At 48.4% G+C, this 16245-nt stretch overlaps 1 protein-coding gene and 1 long non-coding RNA gene across 2 annotated transcripts; one reads left to right on the top strand and one right to left on the bottom strand.

Moving 5' to 3' along the window:
* Window positions 1-1790: 1790 nt before the first annotated feature.
* MRPS23 (mitochondrial ribosomal protein S23) lies at window positions 1791-6886 on the bottom strand. Its single transcript, XM_081585300.1, has 5 exons — window positions 6802-6886; window positions 5816-5986; window positions 2861-2938; window positions 2534-2660; window positions 1791-2178 (listed from the first exon to the last, which is right to left on the bottom strand). The coding sequence occupies exons 1-5, from the start codon at window positions 6843-6845 to the stop codon at window positions 2026-2028; spliced, it is 573 nt and encodes a 190-aa protein (XP_081441426.1). The 5' UTR covers window positions 6846-6886; the 3' UTR covers window positions 1791-2025.
* A 100-nt stretch (window positions 6887-6986) lies between these two features.
* Window positions 6987-10656, top strand: LOC145543523 (uncharacterized). The gene is made up of 2 exons (XR_014080757.1): window positions 6987-7548; window positions 7663-10656. It is a non-coding gene; the product is annotated as an uncharacterized LOC145543523 (long non-coding RNA).
* Window positions 10657-16245: the final 5589 nt, after the last annotated feature.

Raw genomic sequence — 16245 nt, 5'->3', positions numbered from 1 at the left:
ACTTTTGTTCACAATGACCATGGGAAGAGTTCTGAATGCCCCAAGGAAGCCTCATACTTTTGACCTTGTTTTTTGCCTTTTATTTATTGGTGTGCCACGTGGCTTGTGGGAACCCCGACCAGAGATTGAATCCAGGCCCTTGGCAGTGACAGCAGAGTCCTAACCACTGAATCACCAGGGAATTTTCTTGCTTTTTTTTTTTTTTAAAGATTTTCCACCCTGGCTTCCTTGGAAGCCTAAATTTTGGACACCCAACCCCTCATCCAGGGACTTCCAGTGGGAAGGGAGCAGCTGTTCAAGGATCCGTTTGGAGGGTTCTGTTCAGGGCAGTGGAGCTCCTAGGTTCTCTCCAGCTCCAGGTTGGCAGGTGGGGGTGCTGATCACACTTCCAACTTAGCCCAGCAGCTCACGGACCTCCCCTCAAATCGTGGGACCCAACCTGGCTCTGTGTGAACTGGTACTTGGCACCACCACCCAGGTGCTCACAATGACATCCCCTTTGACTGTTTTGATCACTACTGAGATTCAACCTAAAGGTTTGCTATGCACCCAAAGGATCTAAGACTTTAAGTGGAAAACAAGACAGAACACTATGCATTATGTCCCCTTGTACACATTCAAAATTATTTCTGGAAATAGGTGATAGTGGTGGCCTCACGGAAGGAAAAATGGGAGGGCCAGGGGATATGGTGGGGAGGATGTTGGCTTTTCACCATGGGCATTTTGGACCATGGGCATAATTTTTAATTATGCAACCAATACATTTTTAAAACATTTTCACTATTAGGACAAAGAAACTGCCTTTTAAATCCTAGAAAGGTTTAGAAAGGTAACAAGTCAGCCCCGATCATTCCTCTGAGAACAGAACAGTCTCTTCCACCTGTTGAAATTCTTCTCCCAAGGCCTGGCCTGGAATTTGGCACCCAATGGCTGTCCAATGTTGAATGGACATGATTTACTTCCCCATCTAAATGCAAAGCATTCCCTAAACAAGAGGAATTGCAGAACAAAGACAAAGTTGGGGGGAAGGGGACGTAATATGGCTGAGAATGGCTTTTGCCTCATGTACTCGTTGACCTTCCATGACCTAAGCACCACAGGCAAGGTGTCCGGGTTGTGGGCTGTGGGCTCTGCCCCTAACCTACCAGGAGGCAGAAGACACTGTGCACAAAGAACAGGGGGAAAAGCTACATGGGTTTGAAAGTAAGAAGTTTCTGAAGAAGCTCATTAATAATAGCTGAGGAGTATTTATTCAGCAAAAGATAAGGAAATGAAAAAAGCAGGAGAGTTGGCAAAAATTCGTAAGCACAGCTTGATATTAGGGAAGCAGGTGGATGGGAGTAGGGAGTGTCACCCCTCTTGGCAGCTCAGTTACCTACAGAGACATCATCTGAATTCATTCTTCAGGTAGATGTGATCAGTCGTTCATTCAAGAAATCTTTCCTGAGCAGCCTACTATGTGCAGGTCTCTGTTGTCTCTAGCACTCAATTCATGAGATCATAGTTTTGACCTTACTTCACCATCAGTGATAGGTCCTTGCTCTTATTGCAAAGCACAAGTCAGCCTGGCCTCTCAAGCCTCTGTACAAAGATTATTCACAGACAGAAACAGCTGGCCAGGGAACCACATGTGATATGCAAGTGAAAGCCGGATAGATCTGAGAAAAGAAATGTACCAGAGAATCAAATGCGAACACAAGACTCCAAGCAAACCAATTCAGAGTGAGTCCCATTCAAACAATACTTATAAAGGTTTTCTCATGCTATTTACAATTTTAAAGTAAATTTACTTTGTAAGCACTGAGGAATTCTTTATTTAATACCACCATAACGTAAAAGTTCACATAACTGCCTCTTCAAACCATGATACAGAGCTTTATGACAACCTATAAGTGGGAACCCAAAGAAGGCAAACACGGTGCCTCAGAGATCAGGAAACACTGACAAAGTTCAACTGTTAAACACAGTTCAACATTCCAGTAGTGAATCCAGTTTGGATGTCAGTATACACAGTATACACGTTCTTCAGGGAGGTGAGAGGCCTTTCGACTCTTCTCCAGGTGCCTCCAAATGCTGGGCCTGTGGAACTTCTTTCAGAGGTGGGTTCTCCTCCAACGCAGTTTGGGATTCAACACCCATGGGTTCAGATTTCGAGGAAACTTGACTACCTTCCTGTTGCTTAAAAACACCAGATATAAGTACATCACTCAAATGTTATCACTTTCACTCAACTGGCTGAAGTATTAATATATGACTAGGCACATTCTATCACTGAGTCAAAAATTTAGCATTACTATCTCAGGTCAAATTCAATTACACACAATAAACATGAAAAATCTCTACAGAACCACAATTTTAAAAGCCCTCATGACAACTCATTTGTTCCATGCAGCAATCCTTACTACAAAATTCTAGTTTACTCAGTCTAACAGGATTTGACCTGGAACCATGGATGGAGAAAGAAAACCAAGCCTTCCTTTAACCTCTGACAGACAACCGATCCTAGTAATAGCTGTGATAATAAAATACTCACAGTCCTTGCTTTTTCTACCCGTCTTAAAATGACACCTTCTGCCAACAAAGCCTTCCCTGCTTCCACAAATAACTTCTCTTCGTCTGTTTCTCCAAGTTTCTGTAGCTCAATGTACTTCTCCACGAACCTAGAATTCCAAGCAGTCACATCTTTGGTCTGTATACTGAGAGTTGTCAAATCCTGCTGTTACATAGTACCAAGTATTCCCTTAAGAGATCTTCCCATAGGAACATCTTTTTCCTCAAGTGGAATTCAATAAGACCCCTCAAACTGACAACTAAACTCTAAAAACAGGAAAGGTAACCCAAGACTTGTAGACTGACTCACCGCTGACAGGTAGACTTGAAGTTTGGGTTGAACAGATCAAACGCTTTTGGACCAGATCCATAGGCTGCATAAAATTTCCTTGAAAATACAAAACAACACAACATAAATCTCCCATTATAGATCATGGCCAAGAATGGAGTAAAGAATAACTGCTGGGCCCTGCAAAATTGAGTATAACATGACTTACAGACCCTGAGCCGAACAGCTTTTGTCTTCAATAAGCAATGTGTGCATATGGTAAATACATGAAATGTTACAGAAAAGTATCCAGAGAAAAGTAGTGCTCCCCCTCACCCCTGTACCCCAGTCTCCCAGCTCCCCTCCCTGTAAGCAACACTAACCAGTTTCCTGTGTATCCACCCAGGAATGTTCTATCAATATAAGCATATATGTATCTAACATTCCCTGTCCTCAGCCACATTGTTTTACCCCCAGGACAGTAAACACATCTTGCCTTTTTACTTAGTATTTCTCAGAGATCATTTCAGTTCACTGCATGTAGAATGCTTTTAGTCCTTTGCTATTTTAGTGTTGCAAGGATTACCTTTATCTACATTTCTTGGTGTACTGTGGAATAATTTCATAAAAATGGATTATTGGCGCTTTCCTGGTGGCTCAGTGGTGACGAACCCGCCTGCCAATGCAAGAGACACGGGTTCGATCTCTGGTCAGGGAAGGTCCCCCATTCCATGGAGTACCTAAGCCCGTGCACCGCAACTATTGAGCCTGTGCTCTAGAACCCAGGAGCCGCAGCTACTGAGCACATTTGCCACATCTACTGAAGCCTGCACGTCTTAGAGCCCATGCTTCTCAACAAGAGAAGCCGCTGCACTGAGAAGCCTGTGTACCACGAGAGAGTAGCCCCCGCTCTCCGCAACTAGAGAAAAGCCCTTGGAGCAATGAAGACCCAGCACAGTCAAAATTAAGTAAATTAAAAAATTATTTGTATTGTTGGGTCAAGATACCTTAGTTTGTAATTTGACCTTCCAAACTGCCAAAATGCTTTCCAAAAGAAGGGGCTGTATCCATCTACACCCAGACAAGGGACTGTATCAATAGGCAGATAGGAGACTGCCTATTCCCCAAACCCTGACCAAATTATATTTCCCAACTTTTTGATCTTTATCAGTCTGACAGGTCACATATTGTACTTCACTGTAGTTTTGCTTTTCTTATCAAACTGACTCAACATCTTTTCATGTTTAAAAGCAAAGGAATTCCCTTTTCTGTGACCTATCCATGTTCTTTGCCCATTTTTCCCTTTTAGTCTTTTTTTTATAGACTTACAAGCAAACTTTATAGCAGTGTAAACAGGAAATTAGCTCTGTGTCATACACGTTGCCCAAGTTATTCCCAATATGTCAGATGATTTTTTATTTTGCTTATGGTAGTTTTTATGTGCAGAAAACTTTAATGCTTTCATTTATGGCTTCTAGATTTGGTGTGTGTTTTTCAACTTAAATAAGTTTATTTAAATATTTACTTATTTGGCTATGCCAGGAATTAGCTGTGGCACAAGGGATACTTAGTTACAGGATGTGAACTCTCAGTTGCGACATGTGGGATCTAGTTCTCTGACCAGGGATTGAACCTGCTCCCCTGCATCAAGAGCAAGGAGTCTTAGCCACTGGACCATCAGGAAAGCCCTGGCTTCTGGGTTTTTCATGCTTAGGTAGGCTTTTATTAATATCATTGAGATTATTTTTTCAATTATCCCATGTTTTCTTTTATTACTTTCATGATTTTGCTTTTTCCATTAAGATTTTGGCTTCCTAGGTAGCTCAGTGGTAAAGAACCCACCTGCCAATGAAGGAGACACAGGAGACTCAGGTTCTATCCCTGGGTCAGGAAAATCCCCTGAAGGAGGACATGGCAACCCACTGCAGTATTCCTGCCTGGAGAATTCCATGGACAGAGGAGCCTGGTGGGCTACCGTCCGTGGGGTCGCAAAGAGTCAGATGCCACTGAGCAAGCACGCATGCACTTTGATAACCTGAAATTTATTTTGTTGTTATAAGTCCTTAAAACATCAAAAACACCAAAACAAAAAAGCCAAAAAAGATATAGGTTCGAAAAAACAAAGTCCACAATGTTATAATTTGGGCATTAAGAGTCACAAAAGAGGAAGCAGTAAAATATTCCATTCTCCAATGACCATTACCCAGTTCCACTGCTATGTACATAGCAGAAGCACAAATGATTTTAACATAAATGATCTTGAAAGCATCCTGACCAAGTGAATGTGATGGACCTGAGCAGAAAAGTGCTGGAAAAATATTTAATGCCCTAAAGATCTCTGAAAATTTCCAAACAGAGCCAGAACATACTTGTTCTCCTACCTCAAAGGCGTGTTGGGCAAGGGGGGCAGTGTGGTATTCCTCAGGTGAAAGGTGGGTGCCTGGACCTCAATAAAGAATATGATGAGTTTATAAATTTTTTTCTTACATTCAGGAATAGGGGCAAGAATAAGGGATGTGTATTCATTTCAATTAGGCACAGTCTCTGATCCTAACATTCTGGATGCTAAAAATTGACATCGGTATTTAAGGGAAAGAGATTTGTCCTGTGAATTGCCAGTCAAGTCGACCTCCTTGAGCCTCTTAGTTCTCATGACTAAAATGGAGAGCAGGATACCTATCTTGCAGGGTCACAGTAAGACCTAAATGAAGTAATGTTTGTTAGGGGCTTAACAGTGCCAGCCGCCAAACAGATGCCCAGAAACAGGTAGCTGTGACTGCAATGGCTGGTCAGCTGCTGGGAACCAGGTTCTACTCCGAACTTCTGCTCCTCTCTCCTTGGGGAGGGGCACTGATTCCCTAATCTGGCGAGATGGACAAGACCACCTGCACAAGGCAAGCCCTTACTCAATTCCTATGTAAGTGGCCAGACTGCTAGCTAAACCTTTCCTTCTTAAGTTGTGCTGCCTCTGGTCCACCATATGGGCTCCACACTCACGCTCTAATCCGATCCTCGTGGTAAAAGATGTCCTGGATGGGAGATTTAGCTTTGCCATATCTCAAGCGAGGCCTTCGGAAGACCGGCTCCCGCAGCGGGGGGAAGGCGTTATATATGTCAAACCAAAGGGGTTTCTCCTTCAACACCCCAGCCCGAATCAGGTCTCGCGTCCTGAAGGAAGGGTAAAGAACAAAGGTCAGTAAGTGACAACAGCCTGTCTGAGCCCCTGATGCAGCCTGGGACACTGGCAGGGTCGCGGAGTCCAGAAGACAACCGGCAGCAGGGCAGAGCAGGGGGGTCCCCTACCTGCCAAATGGTAAAATGTTTCCAAACTCCAAGCCAACCTAACAGTGCTCAGGGTTAATCCACCTTCCATGTGCGTCCCACTCCCCTCGCCTTATCCACGTCCCATCAAGGAAAATGCAAAGACTGTTCTAGCCAGGCCGGACAGCCCCATCCTCCCTTTCTTTTCCTTGAGACGTCCACCTGGAGCTCGGCTGGTAAAGAATCTGCCTGCAATGCAGGAGACCCCGGTTCGATTCCTGGGTCGGGAAGATCCCCGGGAGAAGGGACAGGCTACCCACTCCAGTATTCTTGGGCTTCCCTGGTGGCTCTGCTGGTCAAGAATCCGCCTGCAATGAGGGAGACGCAGGTTTGATCCCTGGGTTGGGAAGATAACCTGGAGAAGGGAAAGGCTACTCACTCCAGTATTCTGGCCTGGAGAATTCCATGGACTGTATAGTCCAAGGGGTCGCAGAGTCGGACATGACTGAGCGACTTTCATTTCACTTTCCACTTGTACAGCGGAAACGTGCGATCTTGAATGTGCGAGAAGAAATTGGAGGGGTGACGCAGCCAAGCACAATTTTTCAGAAGCAGGACAAAGCACGAGAGAGGCCTGGCCAGGATCAGACCCACCCAAGAAAGGGCGTAAAAGGGGGAGACGCCTTCGCGCTCTCGGCGCACCCCCGGCTCCGAGCACGCACCGCGTGAAAATGCTCCCCACAGTTTCCAGCCGGCTCCCCGCCATGCCCGGGGCCTTGGATCCCGCGCTGTGCCTGTACCGGAACCGGAAGCGCCCGCGGCAGGCAAAGTGGGCGAAAGTCGCGGGCCGAGCCGCCGATCGCAGTGCCCGGGTCGCGGCTCCAATGGGAGGGCGGGGCCAGGCAGAAGCAAAGGATGGCCCAATAGCCACAGCCAAGGCTACACGCCAGGCTCAGACAGGAGCACTCGATAGCCGAGCCGCCAGGGCGGGAGAGAGCCAAAGCCGGGCAAAAGCAATATATGACCGATCAAGGGGAGGGGTTAATTGTTGCTTTACCCTTTCTGGCCACCTCTGTTCTTGAAGGAACCGCTCAGAGGGAGGATGATGGGGAGGGAGTAGGGAGACGCAGCCTAGGTCCTGGGGGAGCCAACAAGGCCAGGAATTCATAAGGCAGAGATCAGAGGTCACCAGCTCTAGGCTCAGTCTGCGCCTCATTTTGGTTGGAGTCGCCTGTGGTGTTTCAAGGACGGAAGAGCAGATAACCAAGGAGGGTCTTGGAACGAAGGAACGGAAAAACCAGACCCTTATCGACATTCCCTCCCCTCCTACCCCATAGGGAGGAGGCATTTGCCCTACTCTTCCCCCCACCCAGTATAGGTGCCTCATCCAATCAGCAAATGACCCGCAAGACCCCTACCGCACTCCTTGTACCCTGGCTATAAAAGTGGACTAAGGACCCCCATTCAAGGTCGGTTCTCCCTTGAGCTGGCCCGCTGTTCTAACAGCGTCTCCCATTCTAATAAGCTTTATTCTTCTTTTACTCTGTCTCATGTCTGGAAATTCTTTTCCAACCCGCTTCCAGACCACGACATCACAGTCTACGCAGAAGGAAACCGAGCCCCGAGGAGGACCGTCACCTGACCAGGGTCACTCTGGAACCCAAGCCTCTTTCCTGCGTCTCCTGCCCTTAACCGCTCCACACTAAACCCTTTGGCTCCGGAGCGCCACCTGCATCCGCTCGCTGCCGACAGCTAGTGTTTTCTCCCGGGAGGCGTCGCTAGCTAGCTGCTCCTTGGAGCTTGAAAAGTGAAAGTGTCCGGAACAAACAAATTCCGAGAAGGAAACTCAAAAATCTGGGGAAAGTATCCTCTCAGGATAACCTTTTAGCCCAATAATCATACTTTGGGTAAAGTATCCTGTAGAAATTAGAGCACAATTTCACAAGGATATTTGTGCCAGGACCGTCGCTGCAGCATTGTTTGCAATGCACCCTCCCATCCATGGAATGGGAAATGGCTGGAAAACTATGCTTCATATAATCTATGGAGTCTTATGCAGCTATTAAAACCAACGAGCTAGATCCACATGTATTGCCATAGATGAGTGCCCACGACTTACTGTAGAATGAAAAAGGAACTTGCAGAGAAGCGTCTTTAACCTGTTAAAAGGAAAAAGTTTGACAGTGTTTGTGTTTGTATGCAGATAGAAACTATGTGGAAAGGCACCCATGGGCTGTGAAAGTTGATAATCTCCAGTGAGACTGCTGGAGGGGAAGGGAGATTTTTTTTTCCTCTATGTATCCTTCAGAGTTTGAGCTGTGAAGAGCCTATATTCATTGTTTTTTTTTTTTTTTTAAGACAGAGGTCTTCTGGGGGGTGGTGAGGGGCGGCTGTGCTGGGTCTTCATTGGTGTGTGGCTTTTCTCTGGTTGCAGCCGAGTAGGGGCTACTCTAGCTGTGCTGTGTGGGTTTCTCATTCTGCGGCTTCTCTTGTTGTGGAACACAGGCTCTAGGGCTCTCTCGTTGCAGCTCCCTGGCTCCAGAGCACAGGCTCAGTAGTTGTGGCACACGGGCTTAGTTGCTCCCTCGCATGTGGGATCTCCCCAGGCCAGGGATCAAACCCGTTTCTCCTGCATTGGCAGTGGATTCTTTACCACTGAGCCACCAGGGAAGCCCCTGTATTCATTTTTGAACTTTTGAATCTAAGGGAAAATCTCTTGGGAAAGACTCTGATGTGGGGAAAGATTGAAGGCAAAAGGAGAAGAGGGTGGCAGAGGATGAGATGGTTGGATAGCATCACTGATTCAGTAAACATGAACTTAGGCAAACTCTGGGAGATAGTGAGGGACAGGGAGGCCTGGCATGCTGCAGCCCATGGAGTTGCAAAGAGTCAGACATGACTTAGTCGAATGAACAACAACAAATCCCAGGAAATGTTTTGAATCACATACACACAAGATATCTCCCAGGAGTCCATTATCTTTGTCAGTAAGAAAGAGTGTCAGCCATCCCAGAGTCCTCTTCTGGGAGGCTGGTGAGGTGGAGGAGGGGAATGTCTCATAAGCTGTTACTATGTCTTTGTGTTACCTCACTGAATCCACACACCTATCCACAAGCGGCTGTTGTTACCTCATTACAGATGAGAATGTGAGGCCGCAGGGGGTTAAGTAACTTGTCTGGTAAGTAACAGACAGAGCTAGGCCTCCAGCCCCGCCTGGGCACTTTCTGGGACTCCACAATGCCCCTTACCGGTGTTTCCGGCTGAAGGCTGGTGGGCTGAGGAAGACAGGCAAAACAGGTCCCAGGGGCCGGGGACAGGGTGATCCGAGGCCAGGGGCTGAGAGGTGGGTTTCACGGCTGCCTTGGGACCCTCTGGAACAGGGAAGAGAGAGCACAGGTCTGGCTGCTGGGCCAAGCATGAAGTCCTAGGCAGGTCTATAAGACCTTGCTCTAGGAAGAGCAAACACGGTCCCGGCTAAATATAGTCTTTCCAGGCTTCAAAACAAGTTTCTAATTCTGTCCAAGTCAGAGCCAGCTGCCAGCCCCGACCACAGACACATTTCCCTTCTCCCACTCAGGCCTGCCCCGTGGGCCACCGCCATTACAGTTACCGCTGCTAATGAGAAGGGCCCATTCCAAGTTCAGGGAAGGGAGCCAAAGACCCAAACCGTCTATGGGGGAGGGATTGCCAGGGGGGCAGTTTTCTCTCGAGATCTTCTTAGGGAAGCCCCTTCCTCTTCTGAGCCTTTAAAGTTTCCGCTTCAGCATCCTATTTCGTGTTTCTGTGACTGAGAACAGAATATTAATGGGTAGAGTAAGGGTGGGCTTCCCAGGTGGTGCTACTGGGAAAGAAGCCGCTTGCCAATGCAGGAGACATAAGAGATTCAGGTTCAAGCAGATCTCTGGGTCAGGAAGATCCCCTGGAGGAGAAAATGGCAACTCACTCCAGTATTCTTGCCTGGAGAATCCCATGGACAGGGGAGCCTGGCAGGCTACGGTCCATGGCGTCACAAAGACTTGGACACAGCTGAAGTGATTTAGCACACACGCACACAGAGTAAGGAACCATGGAGATGTAGGAGCAAGATGGATTGGGAACCCTCTGAGCCTGCAAGGGGAAGTGTGCACTCCAGGGAGCATTCATTCTTCACGCAGGAAGAAGCTAGGGGCAAGCAGAATGGACAGTCAGGGTTTTCTGTCCCCTTACCCAGGCCTCTCAAGGCTGCAAAAAGCTGATGCTCCTGTGCCAGGCACCACTCCAGAGACCTGGCTTATCTCCTCCCATTGTTCAACTCCCTGAGGCCATAGGTCATGTCCTGACAGTGCTACAGATAAGAGACTAGAGCTTGTAAACGCTCCAAAAGGCCATGCTTGCGTGCGTGCTCAGTCACTTCAGTCGTGTCTGACTCTTTGCGCCCCCATGGACCATAACCCGCCAGGCTCCTCTGCCCATGGGATTCTCCAGTCAAGAGTACTGGAGTGAGTCGCTGTGCCCTCCTCCAGCCAAAACACCATATTCCTTCCATGATACTACTCAGCCCCATTTTGTCCCACTGCATCACACTGTAGATGTGCCCACTAATCCTGGCATCTTGGGGACTTAGGTAACTTTTCAAGACTCTGTTTCCCCAGCGGACATCTGTCAGCTACGTAAGTGGCCTGTTGCCAACTTAAAAGTGATCATTCATGTAAAGCACGGATCACAGTGCCTGGCACACATTGGGGGCTGGCGAGTAACAAACAAGTCTAGTGGCTGTTACGGCATCCCTCTTGCTGTCGTGTAATCCACTGATTGCCACCTGAGACTTCGGCCTTTTGATACTATTTCATAGATCACCTAATGCTTTCTTTTCTTGTTAGATGATCCATTTGTCCCAGAAACACTTCAGCACCTACCTGACCTGGTGCTGAGTCCTAGAGAAACCGGCTGGCCAGAGAGGGAGACAGAGAGGCATATAGATAATTGATGTCATACGCTGAATAATTTATTGACACTGTTGACTGGCTCAGCCTGCTGTAACAAAAGACGACAGGACAAATGACTTGAACAACAGAAATCTATTGTCTTATGGTTCTGGAGGCTGGAAGTCAGAAATCAAGGTGTTGGCAGGGTTAGTTTCTGCAGAGGTCTCTCTCCCAGGTTTGTAGACAGATGTCATCTCCCATGCTTCACATGGTCTTCCCTTTGTGTGAGCCCATGTCCTCTGCTATGACCCCATCAACTGGATTCCGGCCCAAACTAATGACTTCATTTTAACTTAAATGCCTCTTTAAAGATGCTGTCTCCAAACACAGTCACATCCTGAGGTACTGGGACCTCCGTGTATAAATTTTGGAGGAACACCATTCAGCCCACAACACTGAGCAATAAGTACTTGTACTGAATATTTCCATTTTCCCACCCAGGGACACACCCTCTCCGTGCCCTTCTTCACCCCGCTCTGTACCCCTGGAGGCTGACTTCTAGGACTGCATCCTCCAGCCCCTTGCCCTCTGTTCTCAGTCAGGCTCCAGTTGGTACCACCAATGGGTGGCATTGGCCGGGGACAGAGAAGAAGGAGGTAGACATCGCTCCCCACCCTCGCCGTCGCTCCCTGCCTGAACAGTCCAGGACCACAGGGTCTGCAGGGTGGCCTCTTCATGCTCAGCTCTCCCCAGCTTCCAGTCTTTGTCTCCTCCCTTCCCTTTAGGCCTCCACACGGCCAACTGTGCCCCCCTGTACCAGCTGTAGGGGCCAGGCCACCCTGGTGACTTCCCTACACTCTGCCCACATCTTTGTAATTAGCGCCCAGGAGTTTGTCTGAAAGAAAGAAAGAGCATCTCCAATGGCAGAACAGCTTTGGCAAGTCGATGAAATCCTGAATACTGCTGCTCACCTTTGGCAGGGAGCAGTTAGCTGTTGCTTTGAAAGAGGAGGCAAGCAAGAACATACATTCAACCCACAGGACAAGGTCCAGGAAGATGAAGCACATGGAGGCGGGGTGGGGGGATCTTCAAGGAAGCGGCAGGAGGGCCCCCTCTCACCTCCTAGCCCAGACCCTCCCCGATTCAAGGCCCACACCTCCACTTCCTCTCACAATCAGCCGGGAAGGTGTGTCAGCCCCAGCACACACTCCACCGGGCTGGACAGATGTGTCCCCGGGGCCTGTTCACTCCCTCAGCTTATCTCTCCCATATGGCCGGCCTGGTGTTGTAACACTGCCTGCTTGTCTGAGTCTGGGCCTCTTTGAAGCAGCAACCAGGATGCTTATCTCTGCTTCCTGACACCCAGCCTGGTGCTGAGCCTAGAGCTGACTCTTAGAAAGAATTTTCTCGTTGAACAGCACCGAGAAATAAAACCAAGATAGGGCAAATGAGGATGCGGTGATCTCAGCCCTCCTTGCTGGAGGCCTTCCCTGGGTACACCCACAGGGAGAAAGCAGTGGTTGAATGGAAGCAGTCCTCCACCCCATCACGCCCCGGGTCAATTCCAGTCCTCGCTGTCCTCTGTGCCTCACTGACAGATTGATCCCTTTTACAAACCTCTGGGCCTCAGCTTTGTCATCTGTGAAATGGGCAACATCATAGCATCCACCACATAGCCTTGTTGTAAGGAGTCAGAGGGTTAATACCTGCAAAGTGCTTAAAACCGTGCATGGTATATAGTAATTGCTCAACAAATAGGAGTAATGATGATAATGATTTCTGACCATTCCATGCCAAAGAGCAATAAATCACAACTTATTCAATCGTGTGTGTGTTAGTTGCTAAGTTGTGTCTGACTCTGCGATTACATGGACTGTAGCCCATCAGGTTCCTCTGTCCATGGGATTCTCCAGGCAAGATAACTAGAGTGGGTTGCCATGCCCTTCTCCAGAGGATCTCCCCAACCCTGGCTCTCCCGCAGTGCAGGCAGATTCTTTACCATCTGAGCCACCACAGAGCACAAATAACAATTTTCAAGTCATTTTCACATGGCTGCCCATTCAATGCTTCAGCAAACAGCAGTCTTTTCCCCAAGAAGAATCCAGTTTAGGCAAAGAGAGAAGCACTTTATGCCTACCTTCCCTGGGAGGTCTCACGGTATCACCGTGGCTCCTATTGTAGCCAAGGAACTAGGAGCCAGTTAGTCCTGACCTCTGGTTATCAAAATTAAAGGGCAATTGGAATCACGCTGTGGGGTTTTCTCAGCAGAAGATGAGACCCTGGAAACCACACATTTCGGGGCTGGTATGGGCCCTTCTTTTCTTGGGGAAGGCAGAGCCCTCCTTCTTTAATGTGCCCCTGAAGCTCCTAGAATTCTTGGAAAATGCAGATTCTGACTCAGTAGGTCTGGAGTGAGGCCTGAAACTCTGCATTTCTAACAGATTTTCAAGCTGACACCAAGGCTGCTAGTCTGCAGACAGAGTCATAAACTTGTCCAAGTTTGCCCCAGACTTTCCTGGTTTAGCACTGAAAGTTTTACATCAGAGGAAACCACTCAGTCCTGGAAAACCGGAACAGTTGGTCACCGTATCCACAGACCACACTTTGAATGGCAAGGTCAGAGCAAGGCAGGCTCGTGCTGAGTTTGTACTGAGCTCTACCAGTCCTTCCTGCAGAGTCCCTGGAATAATCCTCCTGGCCTGATTTAAAAAAAAAAAAAATGCGACTCTATAGAAATGACAGGCAGGGTAGATGCTGGTTTTGTGGGGCCTGAAGCTTATATAATTTTAGTGGCCCTTTTAAGAAAAAAAAAAGTACAAAAAATATCTTTGCAAATTTTACTAAACGTAAGACCATGTGAACAGAGTAAACGTCCTCTGCCTGTTGGGCTTGAGGGAAAAACAGGTGCTCAGGCCTTCCTTCTGGGAAGGTGGTGGTCTGGCCTTTCGGGGGGTCAGTGACTGCCACTTCTGAGACAACCACCAGGTGGCAGTAGACCCACACAGCCCCCTCCAACACCCCACCTCCCCACCATCAACTCCAGAAACTTCCAAACCTTCCTCCAGCTGGCCCAGCCAGCTATCTCAACAAATATCAATCTAAGGCTGTGATAATGAGCAGAAGGGGTGCAATGCTTCTCCCTCAGTCGCACATCTGCCATTTCATAGAAATGCTAAGAGACTGTTTTTGTTACTAAAACCAGACAAAGGATGCTAATAGCTGACTTTCAGGCATGCTGTTGGAAATGCTTTGAAGCAGGTGGACCTTTCTGTGCTCTACAAACTGCATTTATGCAAGGGTTCTAAGTCTTACCACCTGTTCCCCGACCCGAGTGTATCGCTTAGTGTTTAGGCACCAGCTCGGAGTTCAGCTGAAAGTGAAAGTGAAATTCACTGTTGTGTCTGACTCCTTGTGACCCCATAGACTATACAGTCCATGGAATTCTCCAGGCCAGAATACTGGAGTGGGTAGCTGTTCACTTCTCCAGGGGATCTTCCCAACCCAAGGATTGAACCCAGGTCTTCCGTATTGCGGGCAGATTCTTTACCAGCTGGGCCACCAGGGAAGCTGCCTGGGTTCAAATTCAGGTAGTACCACTTACTGAATAAGGACCTGATCATCTCTGTGCTTCAGTTTCCTGATCTGGGAAATGGGAGTATTAATACTGACTTGGAGAAGGCAATGGCAACCCACTCCAGTACTCTTGCCTGGAGAATCCCATGGACGGAGGAGCCTAGTAGGCTGCAGTCCATGGGGTCACTAAGAGTTGGAAACGACTCAGTGACTTCACTTTCACTTTTCACTTTCATGCACTGGAGAAGGAAATGGCAACCCACTCCAGTATTCTTGCCTGGATAATCCCAGGGACAGGGGAGCCTGGTGGGCTGCCGTCTCTGGGGTTGCACAGAGTCGGACACGACTGAAGTGACTTAGCAGCATAGTATAGTTGCGTGATAAAATGATGTCAACAAAGCACCCCAGAAAAGTGACTGACATACAGTAAGCACTGATAAGCAGCTCTCAGCATCATCATTTCACGTTGTGCCTGTCTTCTTCAAACCAAGTTCTCCTGTGTTTCCTGCAACCTCAACCCTCTGCCAGGTGCCTCAGGAGACTAGAGAGGGGCTTCCCTGGCAGCTCAGTGGTAAAGAATCCACCTGCCAATGCAGGAGACATGGGTTCATTCCCTGGTCTGAGAAGATCTCACATGCCTTGGAGCAACTAAGTCAGGGTGCCACTCTACTGAGCCTGTGCTCTAGAGCCTGGGAGCCGCAACTGCTGAGCCCAGTGTGCTACAACTACTGAGGCCCGTGCACCCTAGAGCTCACGCTCTGCAATAAGAGAAGCCACCACAATGAGAAGCCCATGAACCACAACTAGAGAGTAGCTCCCGCTCATGGAAACTAGAGAAAACTCTGCACAGCAACGAAGACCCCTTGCAGCCAGAAATAAATACATGAAACTGGAGGGAGGGCTGAGACCCCTGCTATGGTAATGAACAGCCTAGTTCTTCTGGGCACGACATTCCCTAGACCCGTGAGCTCCTCTCAAGCTGGGACTGAGCCCTGAAGACAGCAAGGCATAGAAAGTGGGAGGGGCTCTGGTTGGACCAAAGTCCAGATAGTCGGGCTCATTTTTGCAGAAGATAAATCTGTAGGTATCACCTTGTGGACACCAAGAGCCCAGAACCCACAGAGGAGCATATGGAAAGGTAGATGGCTGGGGCAGTCAGCTGGCCCAGCCCGACTCCCCCTGGGTCCTCTATGTACTGTTCAGCCAGGAAGAACTCCTCATGGAGCAAGGGCCTCCTCTTCTGCACTCCTGCAGGGCCCGGTAAGCTTTCTTTGCCTTTGTCAGCAAAGTGATGTCTCTGCTTTTTAATATACAATCTAGATTTATCATAACTTTCCTTCCAAAGAGCGTCTTTTAGTTTCCTCTTGGTTTGCTGAGGTCCAGGTTTGGCTTCCCAGGTGTCACAGTGGTCAAGAATCCCTCTGCCAATGCCGGACATGCAAGAGACGAGTGTTTGACCACTGGGTCAGGAAGATCCCCTGGAGTAGGAAATGGCAACCTACTCCAGTACTCTTGCCTGCAAAATTCCATGGACAGAGGAGCCTGGCGGGCTACAGTCCACGGAATCACAGTAGGACGCAGCTGAGAACACAAACACAAACTCCAGGTCTGTCTGGGGCATCAACGTGTATGTCCATTTACGAGACCACCTTCATCTACCTGGGCTGGGGGCAGGGCAGGGGTCTGAGC

Source organism: Giraffa tippelskirchi, chromosome 3, assembly GCF_054371585.1.
Source record: "Giraffa tippelskirchi isolate mGirTip1 chromosome 3, T2T-mGirTip1v1.2.pri, whole genome shotgun sequence".
In the NCBI taxonomy this organism is placed as follows: Eukaryota; Metazoa; Chordata; class Mammalia; order Artiodactyla; family Giraffidae; genus Giraffa; species Giraffa tippelskirchi.
This window is presented reverse-complemented; position numbering and strand designations above follow the sequence as displayed.